The 18,597-nt window shown below is 48.7% G+C and overlaps 1 protein-coding gene across 3 annotated transcripts in view; it reads left to right on the forward strand.

Annotated features, from left to right (window-relative positions):
• LOC144102109 (DNA excision repair protein ERCC-6-like) overlaps positions 1 to 18,597 on the forward strand; it is a 243,715-nt gene that overhangs the window by 86,435 nt on the left and 138,683 nt on the right. For all 3 annotated transcript variants that reach the window (XM_077635397.1, XM_077635398.1, XM_077635399.1), the window contains exons 8-9: positions 15,813 to 15,965; positions 18,358 to 18,493. In XM_077635397.1, the coding sequence (XP_077491523.1) occupies positions 15,813 to 15,965; positions 18,358 to 18,493 (289 nt within the window). The remainder of the gene's footprint in view (positions 1 to 15,812; positions 15,966 to 18,357; positions 18,494 to 18,597) is intronic.

The following is an 18,597-nucleotide window of genomic DNA, read 5'->3' on the forward strand; positions in this document are numbered from 1 at the left end:
TAGTGAGGTCCGGTCGCCAATGAGCCAATAGTCAGGTCGCTTCCCACGGACGTTTGAACGGCACGGCTACGTCATCGAACAATAATGACCTGACGTAAAGGACCAAATAGATCATAAAAATAAAATGAATAATGGATCCTTGTAGCATACGGCACCAGGAGAATTTATCGACTCATTTATTACCGCGACTCTGCTCGCTTCATCCCCAGTGAACGCGACTGAAGCGCGTTCTCAAGGATGTCCTTGAAAAATGGCGCCCTTTCTGTCTACAAAATTTCAGCTTTATGTAACTAGAGCGCGGCCAAGAGTTTCGGTCGTTATGGTCTGAGCAAGGGCCAGAGGCGCTTGTTGCTCTCGCACCCTCGATTCTTCTTTCTTTTCCTGGGCATGCACAAGTTTCCACAATAAAGAGTTTGCGTTTTGAAGCCGTTGCCTGCTACGTTTACTACCCACCGACCAGCTCCCCTTTGTGGGGCAACGCCACGTGACCCTGCGTTTCAGCATTCACTAAGCACCAAGACTCGAGAACAAGACCTCAAACTCGACATTTTATTGAAGTACTTTCTGAATAAATTTTGGAAGAAAAAAAACTGTTCAAATCACAGCATTTGCAACTGAACGTCTTACGTGCCACCAGCTCACGATGTCTAAAACGTAGTCCATGTTGAGGAGTTCTACTCGTGCAGAAGATTGAAACATGGCAAACACATATATGGCCTTCCCGCGCAATTTGCGCCAAATGTAACAACTTTCTTCGCCATTACCCTTGCCTGCTCTGAACTTCTGCGAGCTCTCAGCGATGCGTAGCATCCAGTACATCTTCTTCGGACAGACATTGCAGGTCCATCGGCCTTTTCCAGCGCATGGGCGCGCTTTGTTCCGCGTGTCCTTTCGGTCCCAATCTGAGCTGTGGCGAAGAGTGCACGTGCCAACTCTTCGCGGAATTCGATGATTGGCCACGTTTTACCGTCCACCATTGAACGGACAACCCATGCGTTCACAACTGCAGTTCCAACTATGAGCTCCACCGCAGCTTTCCTATACCACTTGAGCCCTTTCCGTAGGCAGTAATAGGACGCCATTTGGTCACTGTAGTCTACGCCCTTTTTCGCCACGTTGTAGTCGAGGACTGTGCGCGGTTTCATGATCGGCTCACCCTTTCTCTTTTTTTTTTCCGGTATCAACAAGGCTGGCGTCATGCTCAGCAACCGTTGTCATCATGAGAACGGGCCGTTTATCCAACCACTTCAGCACCTTTACGCCGTTGTGGGATTCAAGACCAACGACTTCCCCTTTTTTACTGTAGCTTGTTTAACTTCTTTTGGAAATCCCTTTCGGTTCGATCGGAGAGTGCCACATAAAAAATGTATCATCTTTCAACAGGCGTGACGCAAGCGGCATGCTCGCGTAGAAGTTGTCGACGAAAAGTGTGCGACCACAGCCGGTGAAGCCAGCCATCAAATTTACTACTACTTCTTCGGCATGCCCCATGCCCGCTACGGCGCCAGATATATTTGCACTTTCAATGTATAGCCCTCCTTCGTGCAGGCCTTGTATAGCAAGACTCCATACTTGTGGGGTTTACCAGGGATGTATTGCCTAAAGGCGAGGCGCCCACGCCACAGAATCATCGTTTCGTCAATGACAATCTCTTTGCCTGGATCCAACACTGAGCAGAACTTGAGATTCATTTTTTCCATCTAGGTTCGAATACGATAGAGACGATCCTGCTGTGCGCTCGGTTCCTCATTACCTGCGAAATGCCAGAACCTTAGTAGCAGCAGAAACCGGTTGAGGGCCATTTCCTGGCGAATGCAGTTTACGCCGTACAGATCGCTTCTTGCCCAGTAGTGCTGCAGATTAGGAAGCCTTACTAGACCCATGCAGATCAGTACACCAACGAACTTTCATTTCTTGCGCGTTTGTCTCAGTCCATTTCTTCCCGCGCGATTCTCTTGTAGGACGTTCGAGTCTATGTACTGCTTCCCATACCTGTTTGTCTCATGAACCATCATGTCCCAAATGTCATCAGTCAAAAAAAAGAGACAACAAGCTGAGAGCATCGTTGCTAGTCGGGAGGCTGATTAGCACAGGAGGGCTCGAATACGACATCGCTCTAACTCTAGTCGTTTTCGCATTCCAGCTTAAGGCAGGTATTGCAGCCTGACCATGACCCTTTTCCGAATCCTCAGATACCGCTTCACCGCAAATGCTTGACTCACCATCCCACAGTTCAGAAGAACTTTCCAATAACTCTTCGAGGCTGTCATCGCCGCTGCTTGATCACTTAACGTTCGCTAGAGCAGAAGTTGTGCCGCACGAAGTGGATGGCAACGTATTTGGGCTGCCGTGTGTCCCGGCAGATCCGCTTCCACCGCAGGGTCTTTTCTACTGGTTTTCTGTACTTCCGTCGAATTTTTTACAGTCCATCACGATTTTTGAATGCTCGTAAAAAAATGGAAAGAACAAGGATGAGGACCACGAGGCTTGGCACTGAGAGTGAGCCAAGTTATTGCAAATAGGACAGACTAATTCTTCAGTTGAGCTCTTGCACACGTTGTGAGCGCTTTTAAAAAGTACGTTGCGCATGTGCAAAGCGCCCGAACAAAAGGCTCGAGCGGGTAGCTGGAACATTTTCTGCGCTGTTTCCTGATAGCCGTCAGCTTTATCATCAGACGCATTGCAAGCGCCAATGTCAATAAATACAGGCGCGCTTTATACCTCTACCGCCATCTGTGATAGGATAGTGGAAACGCATTTTCATGCATTTGTGGAAGCATATCGTCGCCGCACTGCAAGAAACGCCTCGTTGTTTGCGCCACCACGGCTGGGCTGGGTTGCGTGATCCACCGGTGGGCCACGACGCAGTGAACGTGTTAAGGATGCAACTGGACATTATGTCTCTTGCGATACATTCGCACCGTACTCTGCCACTGATCCTGTTTCTATGATCTCAGCGTCTGTGCAACTCTTTTTGAATGAAACAGCAGTTTCATTTACGTTTCTTCGCTTCCTCTCCTTTGGCAGGGTCTTGCTCAAGTATTTAGGTAAGTTAGGAAAGATCGTTGGTATCGCATCTTCGGTTAGGCCAGGAATAGCTCGGGGCACTATGACCTCCTTCCCGTTTATATTGTGCTTGAAGTTTCGCACAATAAACCTATCAAAGAAACAACAAACAAAATCATGCATGAACTCACGTTTGCATGCGAGAACACCATTCACGCCTGGCGAGCACGAAAGCGGACAGTAAGGCGAGCATCTAAGTATGGCGATAAAAGTGTGCTGTGGAATAAAATAGTTAGGCACGTACCTTGCGTCAAAATGCTGGTCGCACACAGCACAATTCTCTTGCAATTCCTTATCAGCCCTGGGGATGGCGTTGGACCATTTGGTGAATAGCTGTTTACATGCTGGAGCTCGGAAGAGGGACACTTTTTCTGTAGAAGATCTGTACCCTGAATTGCATCCAGGCACGAAACACCAGCGCTGGGTCTTTTTTTCCTTTGCTTTTGGCGGCATTCTCAAAGCACGCGGCAGAAAATCAGTGTGAGCGAAGCCTTTTTGCTGTCCGCAATACTCCGGCTAGCCAAGCAATTCCGTCTGCTCGCTCTGACGGCGCCGCTGTCTTCAGCGCCCCCGCGCGGCATCAGTGCGTTTTGGGGGCAGATTCGGGTGGCCGCTTCACACACCTAAAAAAGTTCTAGCCACCCTAACCACGCTGTCCGTGGCGCCTTCCATTGTTAGTTAACGTAACTAACCAGGGAAAGTCACATGGTGTGCCCCTCCTGAGGTGAAGCCGTGGGAGAGTGCACCGTGGGAAACCAAACCACATGGAGGGGCTGCGGGGCAGTCCCCACACGCTAAGGCGGCTTTCCCGCAGTTTCACGCGAAGTTGCACGGAAGCCATCTTGGGGAGGAGGTGTGGTTTCTTGCATATAAGCATTTTATATATATTTTTTTCCTTGACAGTGCGGTGTGGTGCAGATGCCGTTACGAAGTGTCGCCGTTGTGGGGTTTTAATATGGGAAGATAAATACGTTTTCTCCCATTTAACCGCAGCTGACACATTCAAAGCCGCCCGGACTCCACCTTGTGATCGCGTACGCCACCGAGCGCACGCCGGCCACGGCGGGCCTTGTGCTGAGGGAACAAAGGAATGAAACACTAGCTGACACAAACAGACATTTATTGCTACAGCAACAATAACGTCAGCTAGCAACAAAACATGCTAATGAATCAAGGTCGTTCGACTCACCAGAAAGGTTACGAGCGAATGTTCGCCCACGCTAGGGCCAAGGGATACTCCGAAGCTGGACTGGACGAGATACAGGAGCAAGTCGCCCCTCCACTTCCTCGCCTCACTGGCGAAGAGCGGAGCTGCGAACGACACGTCCGCTCGTGCTGACAATCCCAGCCGAAGAGAGTGATCCTGTGGGCTGTGACCCGTGTGGACTGTAATTACGCCCTACGTGGCACCCTCCGTTGTTAAGGTAACTAAGCAGCGAAAGTCACGTGGCATGCCCCTCTTGAGGCGAAGCCATGGGAGGGTGCACCGCGGGAAAGCAAACAACAAGGGAAGGCTTCAGGGCTGAGTCCCCACATCCCCCCTACCTTAAATAGACCCACGCGCCTGAAAGTATGTGCTATGGATTAGTCTAACTGGTCGTCATGCGCTTGAGGCAGGTCTTGCAGAGGAGGTCACGCCGACAGTGTCCACGCAGACTTCCGCGGTGTTCCGAAGGCGGCGTGATGGTCTCCGCTGGGACGACTTGCATGGCCTGTGGACTACGTGTCCACAGGCTTGCGAAGAGAAGGGCGGTCGAAAACTGCAGGCAAGGATTCTGCAGTAGTCGCCAGGGTAACAGCAGCCGGAGGTGACTGCTGACCGGTATCGCTACAGCTGCCCCAGATGGATGCGGCGAACAGGATACAGGCTGCACTGTCGCAGCAGGTGGCAGCGAGACGATGTGCACCAGACAGCAAGCCTAGGTGGCTCCACCGGATCTCCAAAATTGCCAAAACGCTCTCGGCGTGCCTTTAACGTAGGTCATGGGAGGGGAAACGGCGTCCGCAAAGGCCTCGTGGCACAATGCTTAACTTGCTAGCAAAACGTGTCGGGCGGCTATGCAAACGCAAAGTTCGAGTGAACACAGCCCTTTTTTGAGTTGAACAGGACTGCTCAGTTCGTGCGAGGTTACAAAAAACGGGTGGGCAGCAAAGTGCGCCTCCTCTCAACAACACGGTCCGGTGGTTATGTCTCTTCTGACGTGGTGCAAGCAGCTCGGAAAAGCCTTAGGCCTGACTGCCACTGACAATGACCGTGAACAAAGGAAAGACCCGACAAGGGTTACGTGCGCGCAGCCGCAAGGAGACATCAGCGTTGTGGGGTGGTCCTACCCCGCTCACTGCAGGAAGCAGCTTCTGAGTGGTCGGCGCCCACCGTATCGGATGGTGTCGGAGCGCTCGGTGCCGAGCTGCAATACCAGCGACCTCGTAGCGGCACCCGTGGCCCCAAGCCTCCCGGCTTCCAGAGCCGCAACTTCCCGAGTCCCAAAAGAAACAGCAGAGAAAAATATATACAGAAAACTCGGACCACCCACGTGGTTTCTGTACTCATTCGCTTCGGGCTCGCCAACTCCGCGGGTGCTAGGCCTCGCGGTCCCTCGATGCGGACCATGTGGTTCTCGTGCTGAAGAAACTCCAGGGAAAACTTGACGAAAAACGTGCTGAGCATGTGAAAAACATGCTGCAGCGCTGTACACCTCGCACTCAAGAAAGCATGCCGCAGGTCCTAGCAATCAAAATTCACTCTAAGCCTAGCACTTGTCAAGGCCGGACAAAGAGCATTCCTCGAACCGAACAGACAGTCGTCCAATGTTCCAAGAGCAGGCCCCACTCTTTGCTGCCAGATGTGGGGTTTTAATAGGGGAGATAAATACGATTTCCTCCATTTAAATGCGGCTGACACAGTTCGAAGCTGCCCAGACCCCACCCCGTGATTGCGTACGCTACCAAGCGCACGCCGGGCCTTACTCTGAAGGAACAAAGGAACGACATACTCTGGCTGGCACAAACGATCATTTATTGCTACAGCAACAATAACGCCAGCTAGCAACAAAACTCGCTAATAAATCGAGGTCATCCGGCTCACCAGCAAGGTTGTGAGCGAATGTTCGCCCACGCTACGGCAAGGGATACTTCGAAGCTGGACGGGACGAGATACGGGAGCAAGTCTCCCCTCCACTTCCTCGCCGCGCTGGCGAGGAGCGCAGCCGCGAACGACACGTCCGCTCGTGCCGACGATCCCAGCCAAAGAGAGTCCGCTCTCCCGCGCATGCACCAATTACGTCCTCCGTGGCACCCTCCCTTGTTAGTTAGGGTAACTAACCAGGGAAAGTCACGTGGTGCGCCCCTCCTGAGGCAAAGCCGTGGGAGGGTGCACCGCGGGAAAGCAAACAAGGGAAGCCTGCAGGGCTGAATCCCCATACCTAGGTTCGTGGTCGCAGCAATAGTTCTCTTGAACCAATGGACATGCAAAGGAGTTTGTGTTAAGCGTTTTCTTTATTTTAACCAAAGGGCATGCGAAGCAGTCTGCAATAAGTTTTTTTTTTTTGTATTGAGTCCTATGGGAAACCAACCAGATGGTCTCAGATTGCTCATCTTAACAGAGAATTTGTCTTAACAGGAGTCTGTCTAGAAACAGTATGGGCTATGCAGGTCCAGCGCAATAAATAAATAAATTCTTCAAAGTCCATCCCCTGCATTTAAAGCAACAATACCTGTCCCGTACTCCCTTTATTTCATGAAAAAGGAGGGTGATTTCTCTGCTATGTTCATCTCTTTGTTCATTGTGAAGCGTTTTATTTTTTTTTATGCTGCCTCTAGCAAACGAGCGTGCGAAGGCACGAAACCAGATATGCAGTATCCTTCACCCCAAAAGCAGGGTGTCTGGCGACCTTGAAAACCTGGAATTGTAGTAGGATGGCAAGTTGGGCGACATTACCTTTTTAGGGAAAAAGCACTGCACGATCAAGGGCGCAGGACGAAGAAAAGTACACAACACAGGTGCTGTCTTGCAACTAACATTTCATTCAGAAGAAATCAACATATAGAAATATAGCACATGTCCAGCACTCATTAGGCAATCAACTAAGGATTCAACCATGACCCAGTTTGAAATGATCCGTGACATATCAGAGCTACCCAGGTAACATGTTTCTGTGTTATACAGTGTGATAAAATGGTGTGCTGATACATGATATAAGTATACCATCATTTCACAGCTGAAGACACAATGAAGACATGAATACACACAAGTGCTGAACTTCCAACTGACATTTAATGGGTGTAACACTACATATATGCCGATTCCCCATCCCCCCTTCCCCCTCCCCCACCAAAAAAAAATATAAAGATCCTCGCAGGTTACTTTAAAAAAACGCAATTGTGCATTTGTCAGTGCGATCGAAGGCTCACTAACACAGTTTTCATGCAGCCTGGCCATCTCGGCAGCCTCTACAATCTTTCGCACTATCTGGTCCGAGTGCCTGCTGATTGCAGGACAGCTGGCAAGGTGTGGGGTGCATTGTTTTTCTTTCCCGGAAGCTTGATCTTTAATCTTGCAATTGCGATGATGCAGCGCCAGATTGCCTGTGCCTGTCTTGTAGGTCTTGTAACAGTGCTCGTTCAGGGGGGGGGGGGGGGGGGGAATTGGCATATATGTAGTTGTAATGTTTTCGAAGGTGGAAGTCAAGACTCCAGCTGTCCCAATGCACAAAAAACCCGTTTATTCAAACATACAATCATATATATACGGATGGATGGATGGATGAATACGGCTGAACCCTTTAAATCGGGTGGTGGCTCAAGCCACCTAGCCATGACTTATGAAATTTTACTCTCTTCTTGATTTTAGCCACCAATCAGATAACCTTCGCTTGTTTACTTCTACCCTCTTAAAGGGACTATGCAATAAATTAATTGAGATTACGCAAAGCAGACGAGAGATAGGCATTCGGTCAGTTGTCACCCCAGTGCAATGATTTTTGAGCTAGCATCAATAACAGCGAAGATATAGACGATTAAAAATTACGCTCCTCCTCTCCCCCCTCAAATCGTACACGAGGAGCACCAGAAAAAAAATAAAGAAAACAAGTCTGGGACTGGGCCCCGCCCATGAATACGTCATCAGATGACGTTCGCTTTGCAACTTCCGGTTGTCGTCCCCCCAGCAGCAGCGTCGGCGGCGTGGCGGCATCTCTCCGGTCTCTTCTCTTTCCTGGATTGCGGCGCGCGTCGGGTTTCTTTGCTTGTCATCTGTGGTAATTATCAGTAATAAACCCGGACCTCGAGGTGCGACTGCTCGCTTTTACGGCCGCGATGGGCATCGAGCTCTGTGCGTGCGCACGAAGAGCCGTGAGAGTGGCTCCGGAACTCCCGACAGAAGGAGTCGGCAGAGGAAAATTGAGACCATATGCGCGAAGGCAATGCCCTGGCTCCCGCTTGCCCGAGAGGGTCGCGCGGCGGTACGAGCAGACGATTTTCACGGCTACCGGAAGTGTGCCCGTGACGTCGTGGCTGCCGTGGCTCCAGCGAATGAGAGCGTGTGGTGGCCTGGCGACGTCATGGTACAGTGACGTCTTTGTTCCACGATTTTAGTTCCAAAATCGGTCACTACGAGTACACCAATCGGCCCGCGAATTTTGAAAAACACGGTTTTTAAAAGTTCATAATAAATGGCCGGCTCAGTTCCGAAGAGTCATACTTTGTGTGAATGCTTCTTAGCATCATTTCTATGGATTGAAAACATTTACAAGTGACTTTTTATTCGTTGCATAGTCCCTTTAAAATCTACTTTCCCTTCACTGTCCTTAAACCCCAATGCCTTGGATAAATCAGCCCCGCTGCTTTCCACTGTTGGGTGAAGCCCTTTACACAAAAGTATCAAGTGTTCAGCCGTTTCCTCCTCCTCTCTGCACGCAACGCACAACGTGTCTATCTCGTGGTACCTGACTCTATATGTATTAGTCCGCAAAACTCCCGTCCTGGCCTCAAACAACAAAGAGCTTCCCCTACAATTATCATTGATATTTTCTTTGGCAATTTCCTGCTTAAAAATTCTGTATGTTCGCAGTGCCGATTTCATCAACATTTCATCAGCCTGTTTTCCACAGAGCTCTCTCTGTTTTTTTAACCGTTTTCTTAACCGATAATTGCTGATTTGCCCTCCTACTGCTGTCCAGATATTTGCTGTCAGTTTTCTAGTTGCTTTCTCCATTTCGTATCAACATTCCTTACATACAGGTATCTGAAAACTTTCCTAGCCCACTGCTTTTCCCCCAATTTTCCCAATCGCTCCTCAAGTGCTATCTTACTGCTAGCTTCTCTGCTCTCGAACGACGCCCATCCGATATCACCCTGTACCCCCTGATTTGGTGCATCACCTTGCGCTCTCAAAGCTAACCTCCCTACTCCCCGTTGTTTAATTTCTAACCTTGCTTGAACATCTGGTTTCATGCACAGGACCGCATTACCAAAAGTCAGGCTAGGAACCATCACCCCTTTCCAGATCCCTCATACCACTTCATACCTATTGTAATTCCAAAGTGCCCTATTTTTCATGACAGCTGCATTCCTACTAGCTTTATTCATAACATATTTTTCATGCTCTGTCAGATACTCACACCGTTATTTATCCACACCCCAAGATACTTGTACTCATCCACTACTTCTAGCGTGAACTCCTCTATTCTATGATCGCCGCCCTCATCATTAAATATCATGACTGCAGATTTTTCCTTACTAAACTTGAAACCTAATCTTTCTCCCTCTGCACCACATATGTCTATCAACTTCTGTAAATCTTCCTTGTTGTCAGCCATTAGCATTATATCATCGGCGTATATTAGTCCAGGTAATGACTGTTTAATCAATTCTCCTTGCTTGAAAGAAGAAAGGTTGAAGCCTAGTCCGCTCATCTCTAGCTTGGTCTCTAACCCATGCAGGTACAACATGAACAACAAAGGAGACAGAGGACATCCTTGAATAAGCCTCCGCTGTATCTCTACAGGCTCTGATACATTTTCTCCCATTTTATAAGCACTCTGGTACCTTTACATATAGTATCTTTTAAAAGATGAATTACTCCATCTTCAACATCCAATGTGCCCAGTATGTTCCACAGATACTCTTGAGTAACGTTGTCATAGGCTCCCTTAATATCCAGAAATGCTAGCCATAGGGGCCTGTGTTCCTTTTCAGCAATCTCTATACACTGTGTCAATGAAAACAGATTGTCCTCCAACCTCCTTTGTTTCCGGAACTCATTTTGTAACTCCCCTAGCACCCCCTCGTTCTCCACCCAAGCCTGCAATCTGTCCTTCATAATATGCATCACCACCCTGTAAACCACAGATGTCACTGTTATGGGACGGTAGTTACTTACGTCTGCTTTGTCCCCCTTTCCCTTACATATCATGTTCATTCTACTTAATCGCCATTCATCGGGGACTTTCTCATCCACTATCATTTTGTTCACTACATGTATTAATGTTTGCTTGGATTTTGGTCCTAACTTCTTTATCAATATAATCGGGATACCATCTGGTCCTGTTGATGTACCACTAGGAACCTTCTTCTCTGCCCTTTCCCACTCTCCTTGCTCAAGTGAAGCTATTGCTGTAACCGGTCTATCCTCCTTCGATAAATTATGTACCACGTGCTTTGCTGAAAATTTTTCCGTCATCCTTGTTCCTATGTGTTTTATTGCTTCATCCCCTTCTAGTCGAATACCCTTATCTGTAACAATAAACCTTTGTTCTAGCCTAGTTTTATTACTCACTGCATTTAGATGTTTCCAGAATTTTTGGGCTGCTTTTCTATCCTTTTTATTTACTTTTGACATCCATTGGGCACCCTTTCTTCTAATTTTCTCATTAATCAAATAGGATGCGTCCCTTCTACACTTTATGAAGGTATCGCATTTTCTGTCTACTTCGGGTTTTGGTTCCCCCCTCTTCTTGGAATATCTGTGTTCCCTGGATGCTTCCTTGCGCTTTTTATTGCCCTCTTGACCTCCTCATCCCACCAACTCTTGGGTTTGCATCTTTTCCCTTTTAGCTTTACTCGCACCATAGCTAGCTCTAGCTCCAGTAATCGAGTTAATTTGGTATAAGTCCATTCTGTTTCACTCTCCTCAAAAATTACTTTCTCAATTTGTTTGGCTGCTGATTCCAATTGCTTTTCTGAGTAAAAATTCCCCTCTGATTGTTCATCTCGCTTCAGTCCTACATTGGTTTCTCTTCTGAAACTCCACTTGATACGCTTGTGGTCACTACCTAGACTTCTGGAACCATGTTCATCTATGCTCATTACCCCTAATCTATTATACATCCTCTGTGACATTAGTGCATAATCTATCGTCGAGTGCAGACTACCTGTCTCCCATGTTATGAGCCCTTCACACTTCTCGGTACTGTTGCATACAACTAAATCATGCCTGTCACACATGTCCTGCAGCATGCTTCCTGTCGAATCCGTGTACCCATCCAGGTCTTGTATATGTGCGTCCATATCCCCTAATATAATTATCTCGCCCTGCCCTCCTAGCTCATCATTGTCGCTTGCAATACATTCTAACATTTTCCTGTTTTCCTCTTTGGCATTAGGTCCTGTCCACAGGTATACAAAGCCAAGGAGTGTTTGCTCCCCTGCCACTTTTCCTTTTAACCATAAATGTTCCTTGCATCCCCGTTTAACCCTTTGAAAACTCATACCTTTATGAATGAATGCCCCAATTCCACCCCCCTTTCTGCTGTCCTCTGTATTATTGCAATATTCCCATGCGTAGTCTGGGTTACACGGTGGTTGCTCCATGTCTCTAAGGTGCATTTCCACTAAACCATGTACAATTAATTCCTCCTGTCTTAACTTTTCTTCTATTTCCTCCCATTTCAGTCTATTCCTGCCACCTTGCATGTTAATGAAACCTATATCTGAATTAACTTGGCCCTGGCACTTGTGCCTGTTTCTTCTCCTTTGGTTCCATCGTCCCTTTGATCTTGGTTCTTCCTTTCATACACCGGTTCTGTCAGAGCTCTGGGTCCCCCCAAAAAAGCTGTTGCCTGGCAACCTATCCTACTACCCACCCTCTTGCCAGTGGCACCACCGTAGTGAATGCCATTCTGTGCAAAAGGGTGGGGCCTGACCTCGTACACTTCCCTGTTAACTTCCATAACCCGATATCTTAGTCGTCGACTCATTAACCTAATTACAAGGATAGCCTCAATGATCCTCCTTTCCGTTTCACTAGCCTGCCTCTGGACCTCTGGGATTGTGCATATGGTCACATGCACACTCTCAGAGGCCTCTCTAAGCCTACGCATCCCCACTTCTAACTGCTTCTCGAGATTCTGGCCCCTCCCCTTCAGCACATCTTTGAGACCAGCATGGATAACGACAAGGTGTTTGCTATCCATGCTGCCCCCCACCACCTCCTGGGCTTTCGCCATAGCATCTACCATGCACTTCTCTGACTGGGCCTCCACCTGCACCCGCCTGTCGCCTTCACTGTCGTCAAAACCCCCTCCCTCAACCCTCGCTACGTTCGAGTCACCGACTACCAGAACCCTCCTCCGCTCTAACCGTTCGCTTCCTGACTGCGACTGTTGCCCTCTGGATTGCACTACCCGTCTTCCCCGCCGCCGTACGATATTGTCACGAGTTTTTACCTCTCTCTTCCCCACTCAAAGCCTGCTGCGCTACAGCACTGTAGGATCGACGAGCCTCGTCCCCCACCTGAACGGGGTGCCCTGCTGGCCACGACCTGAGCGCTTCTACCTGCTCTTCTAGCTGGGCCCGCTTTTCCCGCTCGTCTTTCAGCTCGCCCCAATTTGCTCCAACTGGTCGGCGTTAGCCCCCTCCCTCTTAAGCGACTCGGCGACCTGAGTTTCTAACTTAATCCGTTCCTCTCGTTCCACCTTCATGTCCCCTTTGAGTTCCTTAATCGTAGCTGCCCATTCCCCTTTCAACATCTAAACGCCCTCCTCAAAACGCTTACATATCTTGCACGCGAAGCTAGCTAGCCCCATCTGCCTCGGCTAAGCTCCTGAACTTCGTCTCGTCTAAATAGCACCAACGGTCGCACTCCTGGCACTGCACTAACTCCCCGTCCCTGTCCACCTTAACTTTCCTAGCTTGCCGACCCATCGTCCGGCCGACTACGCAACGTAAAAGCCCGCCAAAATTCCTACACAAAAACCTTCAGCACTACGCGACGTAAAAGACTGCCAAAATTCGTGCAGAAACAACCTTCGGCACTACGCGACGTAAAAGCCTGCCAAAATTCGCGCAGAAAAAACTTTCGGCACTACGCAACGTAAAAGCCTACCAAAATTCCTGTACAAAAACCTTCGGCCCTACGCAGCGTAAAAGCCCGCGAAAATTCCTACAGAAAAAATCTTCGGCACTACGCAACCTAAGAACCCGCTAAAATCCCTGCACAAAAACCTTCGGCACTACGCAATGTAAGAGCCCACTAAAATTCCTGCACAAAAACCTTCGGCACTTCGCAACGTAAAAGCCCGCCAAAAAGCCTACACCAAAAACCTTCAGCACTACGCAACGTAAAAGCCTGCCAAAATTTGTACACAAAAACCTTCGGCACACACACTTCCGCAAGCCTTCCTACCCTTAACTCGGTTTAAAACTACCGCCCGACTGCATGCGCAAGCGCAAACACCAAAAAAGCGCTTAGCTTCGGACGTAGTCGCTGGAGCTCCGAAAAAATGCGTCCTCCTCCGATGGCGTCACGAGCCTATAACGATGAACAGAAGCGCCCCCTGGGGAATAAAGAATTTTAATAGAGACCGAAACTGAATACAAAAGTAGTGTTTCACCCATTAAATGTCAGAAGTTCAGTGCTTGTGTGTACTCGCGTCTTCATTGTGACTTTTGCTGTGCTGGGCTGGTGTACTTATATCATGGAACACCAACTAGCCCGCACTCTCACCTTACTTTACTGATACACATGCCTGTTATCTTTCTGATGAAGAAAGCTTTCGAGAACAAAAGTTTTTCTACTCAATTCATCCTAGTCTAAATTCTTGAGTGCTTTGGTTTGTGTTTTTTGTCTAAAAATAACATGCTTACTTGGATGTTTTCACTACTGTTCAGTTCCTAGTGCTGTAATATGTTTACTGCTAAATAGTTGCATTATTTTTTGCTGTCGTCTGCATGATATGTGTTAGCTTACAGTGCATGGGAGCCTTAAACAATTTTTGTACGGTTCCTAAAGTTGTGTGTTTGTATTTCATGGTTTATGCTAAATAAACAAACTTTGGGAAAGGGCCTTTGGTCACCTCACCCTCCCTCGATGGAAAAGCTGTCCGTGAGAGACCCAAATCTGCCTTGTGCAGTAGAGCCCATTGTGGCCCTTCTTTTTTTCTTCTCGCAAAGTCAGACAGCCGGAGAAATCAGGACTTGCCCAAGGCTGCAGTGATACTCTGAGGTTTCTCTTGTTTCGAAGGATCGCTTGCAGCAGTGACAGCTGAACCTCTCTGCCTGTCAAGACGTGCTGGTTACAAACTTGAACTCACAGTGAGAACCCCCATGTAATGTGGTGACACGAACCACCTTTGCAAAAGGCTGATGTGTTTGAAACGGGGTTTGCTCCCAAAATGGAGCAGCATGTCTTGCCGAGCCTCTTTCAAGCGCACGCCCCTGAGGAAGGCATAAGCCTTTCTTGGCTCATGAGTGGCGTGGACGAAAGTTGTATGCACAAACTCTCAATCATAAGTTGTATGCTCGAACTGTCAATCATAAGTTGTATAACTAAAACAAAAATGTAAAATTTGATTACTGAACAGATCTTAAGCAGCATATGTGTATTGAAATAAAAAAAGCTAAATTAAAAAGAAAACCAAAACAAGTTTAAATGTAAAAAAATTTAAGAATAAGAAATAAAAAGAAAATAAAAAGGAAAACACAAAAATTACTGGGGAAAAAAAAGAAAATGGAAGTAAGAACAGAGGGCAGGGAAACGCTTTTACATTTCCGCTCATAAGCAGACTTTAGTGCAATCCTATAAATTTTTGCATTTTGCTCCCATCGAAATGCGGCTGCCGCGGCAGGGTTTGAACCCAGGTACTTCTGCTCAGTAGCCAAGCGCCCTAACCACTGAGCCACAGGGGTGGGTACTAACACAGTAGGTCCCAACTGTGATTCTTTTTTTTACCGGTAGGGCTTTGAACCCACCACCTTCCGCAGCTGAAGCAGATTCACAAGCGGCTAACTAGGCCACGATTGCGGTGGCAATCACGAGTTTTCAAAAGGGTGCAAGGTTTCCTCCGGGCTGTTGCTCAGTTGTGAAATGCTCAGGCCTATCGTCATGCAGACCAAAAGAAAGGTGCTTAGAAAAGAATGTTTGCAAAAAAAGGCTCTTGACTCCTGTGATGCTTGGGAAAGAATGGTTTGGTTTGGTTTATGGGGGTTTAACGTCCCAAAGCGACTCAGGCTATGAGAGACGCCGTAGTGAAGGGCTCCGGGAATTTCGACCACCTGAGGTTCTTTAACGTACACTGACATCGCACAGCACACGGGCCTCTAGAATTTCGCCTCCATCGAAATTCGACCGCCACGGCCGGGATCGAACCCGCGTCTTTCGGGCCAGCGGCCGAGCGCCATACCCACTCAGCCACCGTGGCGGCTTCTTGGGAAAGAATGCTTGGCTTAAAGGGGCAGGTGCTCCAATGAAAGCAGCATCTACTGCTGGCCAGGAAGGGTGCATATCTAGAGTGATGTCTGGGGTTGTGCAGGTACCAGCAGACGGGGGTTCGGTGGCTGTGGGAACTGCACAGACTCAACTGTGGGGGCATCGTGGGTGACGAGATGGGCCTGGGCAAGACGGTGCAGACCATTGCCTTCCTTGCTGGCCTGCGACACAGCCGCCTGCACAGCCCAGGGGACAGGTAGGTTTCAGTTTGCCACTGCTACGCTTGCGGTAGGGAATGTGGGTGAGTTCCTCTACTTCATTCCGTACGTCAGGTGCAACACTATCAAAGCTAGCGCTCTTGTTTGCGCTGCCTGCATCTGCGACCAAAAAGTAGCACGTTCCTTGCGGTGACCGAAATATAGTAAATGCTTTGCCTGTAGGCTTACAACATGACACATTTGTCATGAGCTTAATTAAATGCTCTGTTATTACTGACAACACGCTGTCACTTACTCGTGCCATAGACCACTCGGGCACAGAACAAGCGCAGTGTAACACACCTTCCTTTATATTCCTCGTCCGGACTACTTTCGTACCTTTCACAGTGTTGCACCTGATGTGTGAGATGGAGTGTAGGAACCCTCTCTCGGTCTGCCCGGCTGCTGGTGCCCCAGGGAACAAACTGTGTCTTTGCGTCATCCCCAGTCCTGCCATGCTTCTGCTGTCGCCACTGGACCAAGTGGTGGTGATGGTGGTGCGTCCTGTTCTTTTGTGTTGCTTTTGAACAGGAGCCACCTGGTGTGAGCAAAGTCGCAGGAGTGCCTTCTCTCGTCATTCCCAGTGGCGAGCGCGTACGTGGAAGTCACGATCACCGCTGTCGCGAGGGACAAGGAGGGATACCATGGTATCCCGCAAACTACACCGCATATGACTGAACAGAGAAAGCCGCTGACTGGCAGCTAAATTTGTTGGATCACCAGCAGGCTCACCGTCGGGCCGTGACGTCAAAGAGATGGGGTGGCGCTGGCGTCAGCAGTGACTTTCGTTGTGTAGGCAAAAAGAACGCCCTTCCGCATTGGGTGTGGCACACTTGCGTGTTTTTGGGCGAATTCACGGCGTGCAGACAAATTGTGGTGCGGTTAGTTGATCCACCTTGCGGAAGAAAGGAAGCGGCACAAGTTTATTGCAGATAGGTAGGCGCGAAAGCGACGAGCCGAGGAGCAGGACAAGTTCGGCGACGGATCAGCTTTATGGCTAATTATTGCCGCTGAGCTCGTTTCGGCCCTTGGGTTATTACATTGCGTTTCTGCATTCAAATCTAATAAGTTGGTTCGTGTCTCTGACTTTGTGTCATTGCTGTTTGGTCGTGTGGCGAACAGTGCAAAAATCAAGTAACGCCTTCTACTCGTTCTCATTCTGTCATGCTCTCAGCATAAGTTTAGGTGTGATATTTCGTGTGCTTGGGTTTATAAGTTGAACGCAGGGGGTCATTTTCAGATGCTTATCACCCGGATAACGTCCCTAGCATCACTTCGCGTGCAAAAAAAAATAAGACAGTAAGCTGCCGCCAGTCGCCTTCAGTGCCCACACCGAGCCACGCTTGAAGAAGCCCAGGACTCGAGTATTTGCACACACGATGGTTTTTTCTTTGTTTTCATTTTTGTGAATTTCAAAAAGTGTGTCGTTTCAACACCGGTCCAACGCCACTAGGATCTCGACAAAGTTGCGCAGTGTTATTTCCCAATTTATTTGAATTTTCACATTGTAGGTCGATCAGAACCTGCAGAACACAGAAAATTCCATGCCAAAAGCCACTCTGATGAAGCAGAATGCGCACATATGAATAAATTCTAAGATAAGAAGCAAAATTTTATAGCTTAGCAGAGTGGGCGTAAATTTCATTCGGAGCTCGAGGAAAACGTCTATGCATGCGCTCGTGGAGCTCTCGGATCGTATTTGCCTTATTCAAAGCAGGTGCAGTTTTTGATATAATTTCCAAGTTCTCTGGAGTGAAGCGACTCGGTGAAAATAGGAAGCACATTACAAGGCTCGTCGTGCATCACGTCGTCCTGTCTTGCACTAGCAATCAGATATGCTTTGTCAGCCCATAAGTTGACAACTGTGAATGATTAGTTCGTCCCCATGCATCACGCTTTTGCCCGCTGTAGTGCTGCGCTGTTGCTTGTCGCCAACTAGGAGCGGAGAAGCACCCGATGCAGTGCTCCGCCTACTAATTCCGTCTGGCGAACAGGCTGAAAGAGTGCAGAACTACTCTCCGACCATCAACAAAAATGTTTCTAACCACAAGCGACGCGCATGCTTTGAAATATTTGCATACACCGGTTGGTTTCGAAGGCAGCGTCGCTTGGCGCAGTGTAGGCGCGCTGCGTTTTGCCTACACCCTGCGTCGCTGCCAACCGCAACGCCACCTTTGTTTACAAACATGACGCTTGTCTATACAGCAACACAGGCAAAAGAACCCATTGTTCTAGAAATGAAGCTTCACAATACAACATTGTGGTCCCTGACAGCATATATGGGGCATTAAACCCCACAATGTGCAGTTTGCGTTGTATGCCGTAAGAGACCTTGCTCGGAGGTTGGACCCAGCAAGGCAGAGGAACCCTTTGTTGTGTCGCCTGTTGCAGCTTCACTGGCCTGGGGCCTGTGCTGCTGGTGTGCCCGGCGACTGTGATGCACCAGTGGGTGCGCGAGTTCCACCGTTGGTGCCCTCCCCTTCGAGTGGCCATCCTTCACGAGTCGGGCTCCTATGCGGGCAACAAGGTGGGTGCCACACCCCAAGGGACACGTGCACTGTCAGAGGGGAAGAAGACACAGAATGAACGTGCCCCAGTGCTAGCATTTCCATAAGACGAGTGCTAATCCAC

Source organism: Amblyomma americanum, chromosome 8 (genome assembly GCF_052857255.1).
Source record: "Amblyomma americanum isolate KBUSLIRL-KWMA chromosome 8, ASM5285725v1, whole genome shotgun sequence".
Lineage (NCBI taxonomy): Eukaryota > Metazoa > Arthropoda > Arachnida > Ixodida > Ixodidae > Amblyomma > Amblyomma americanum.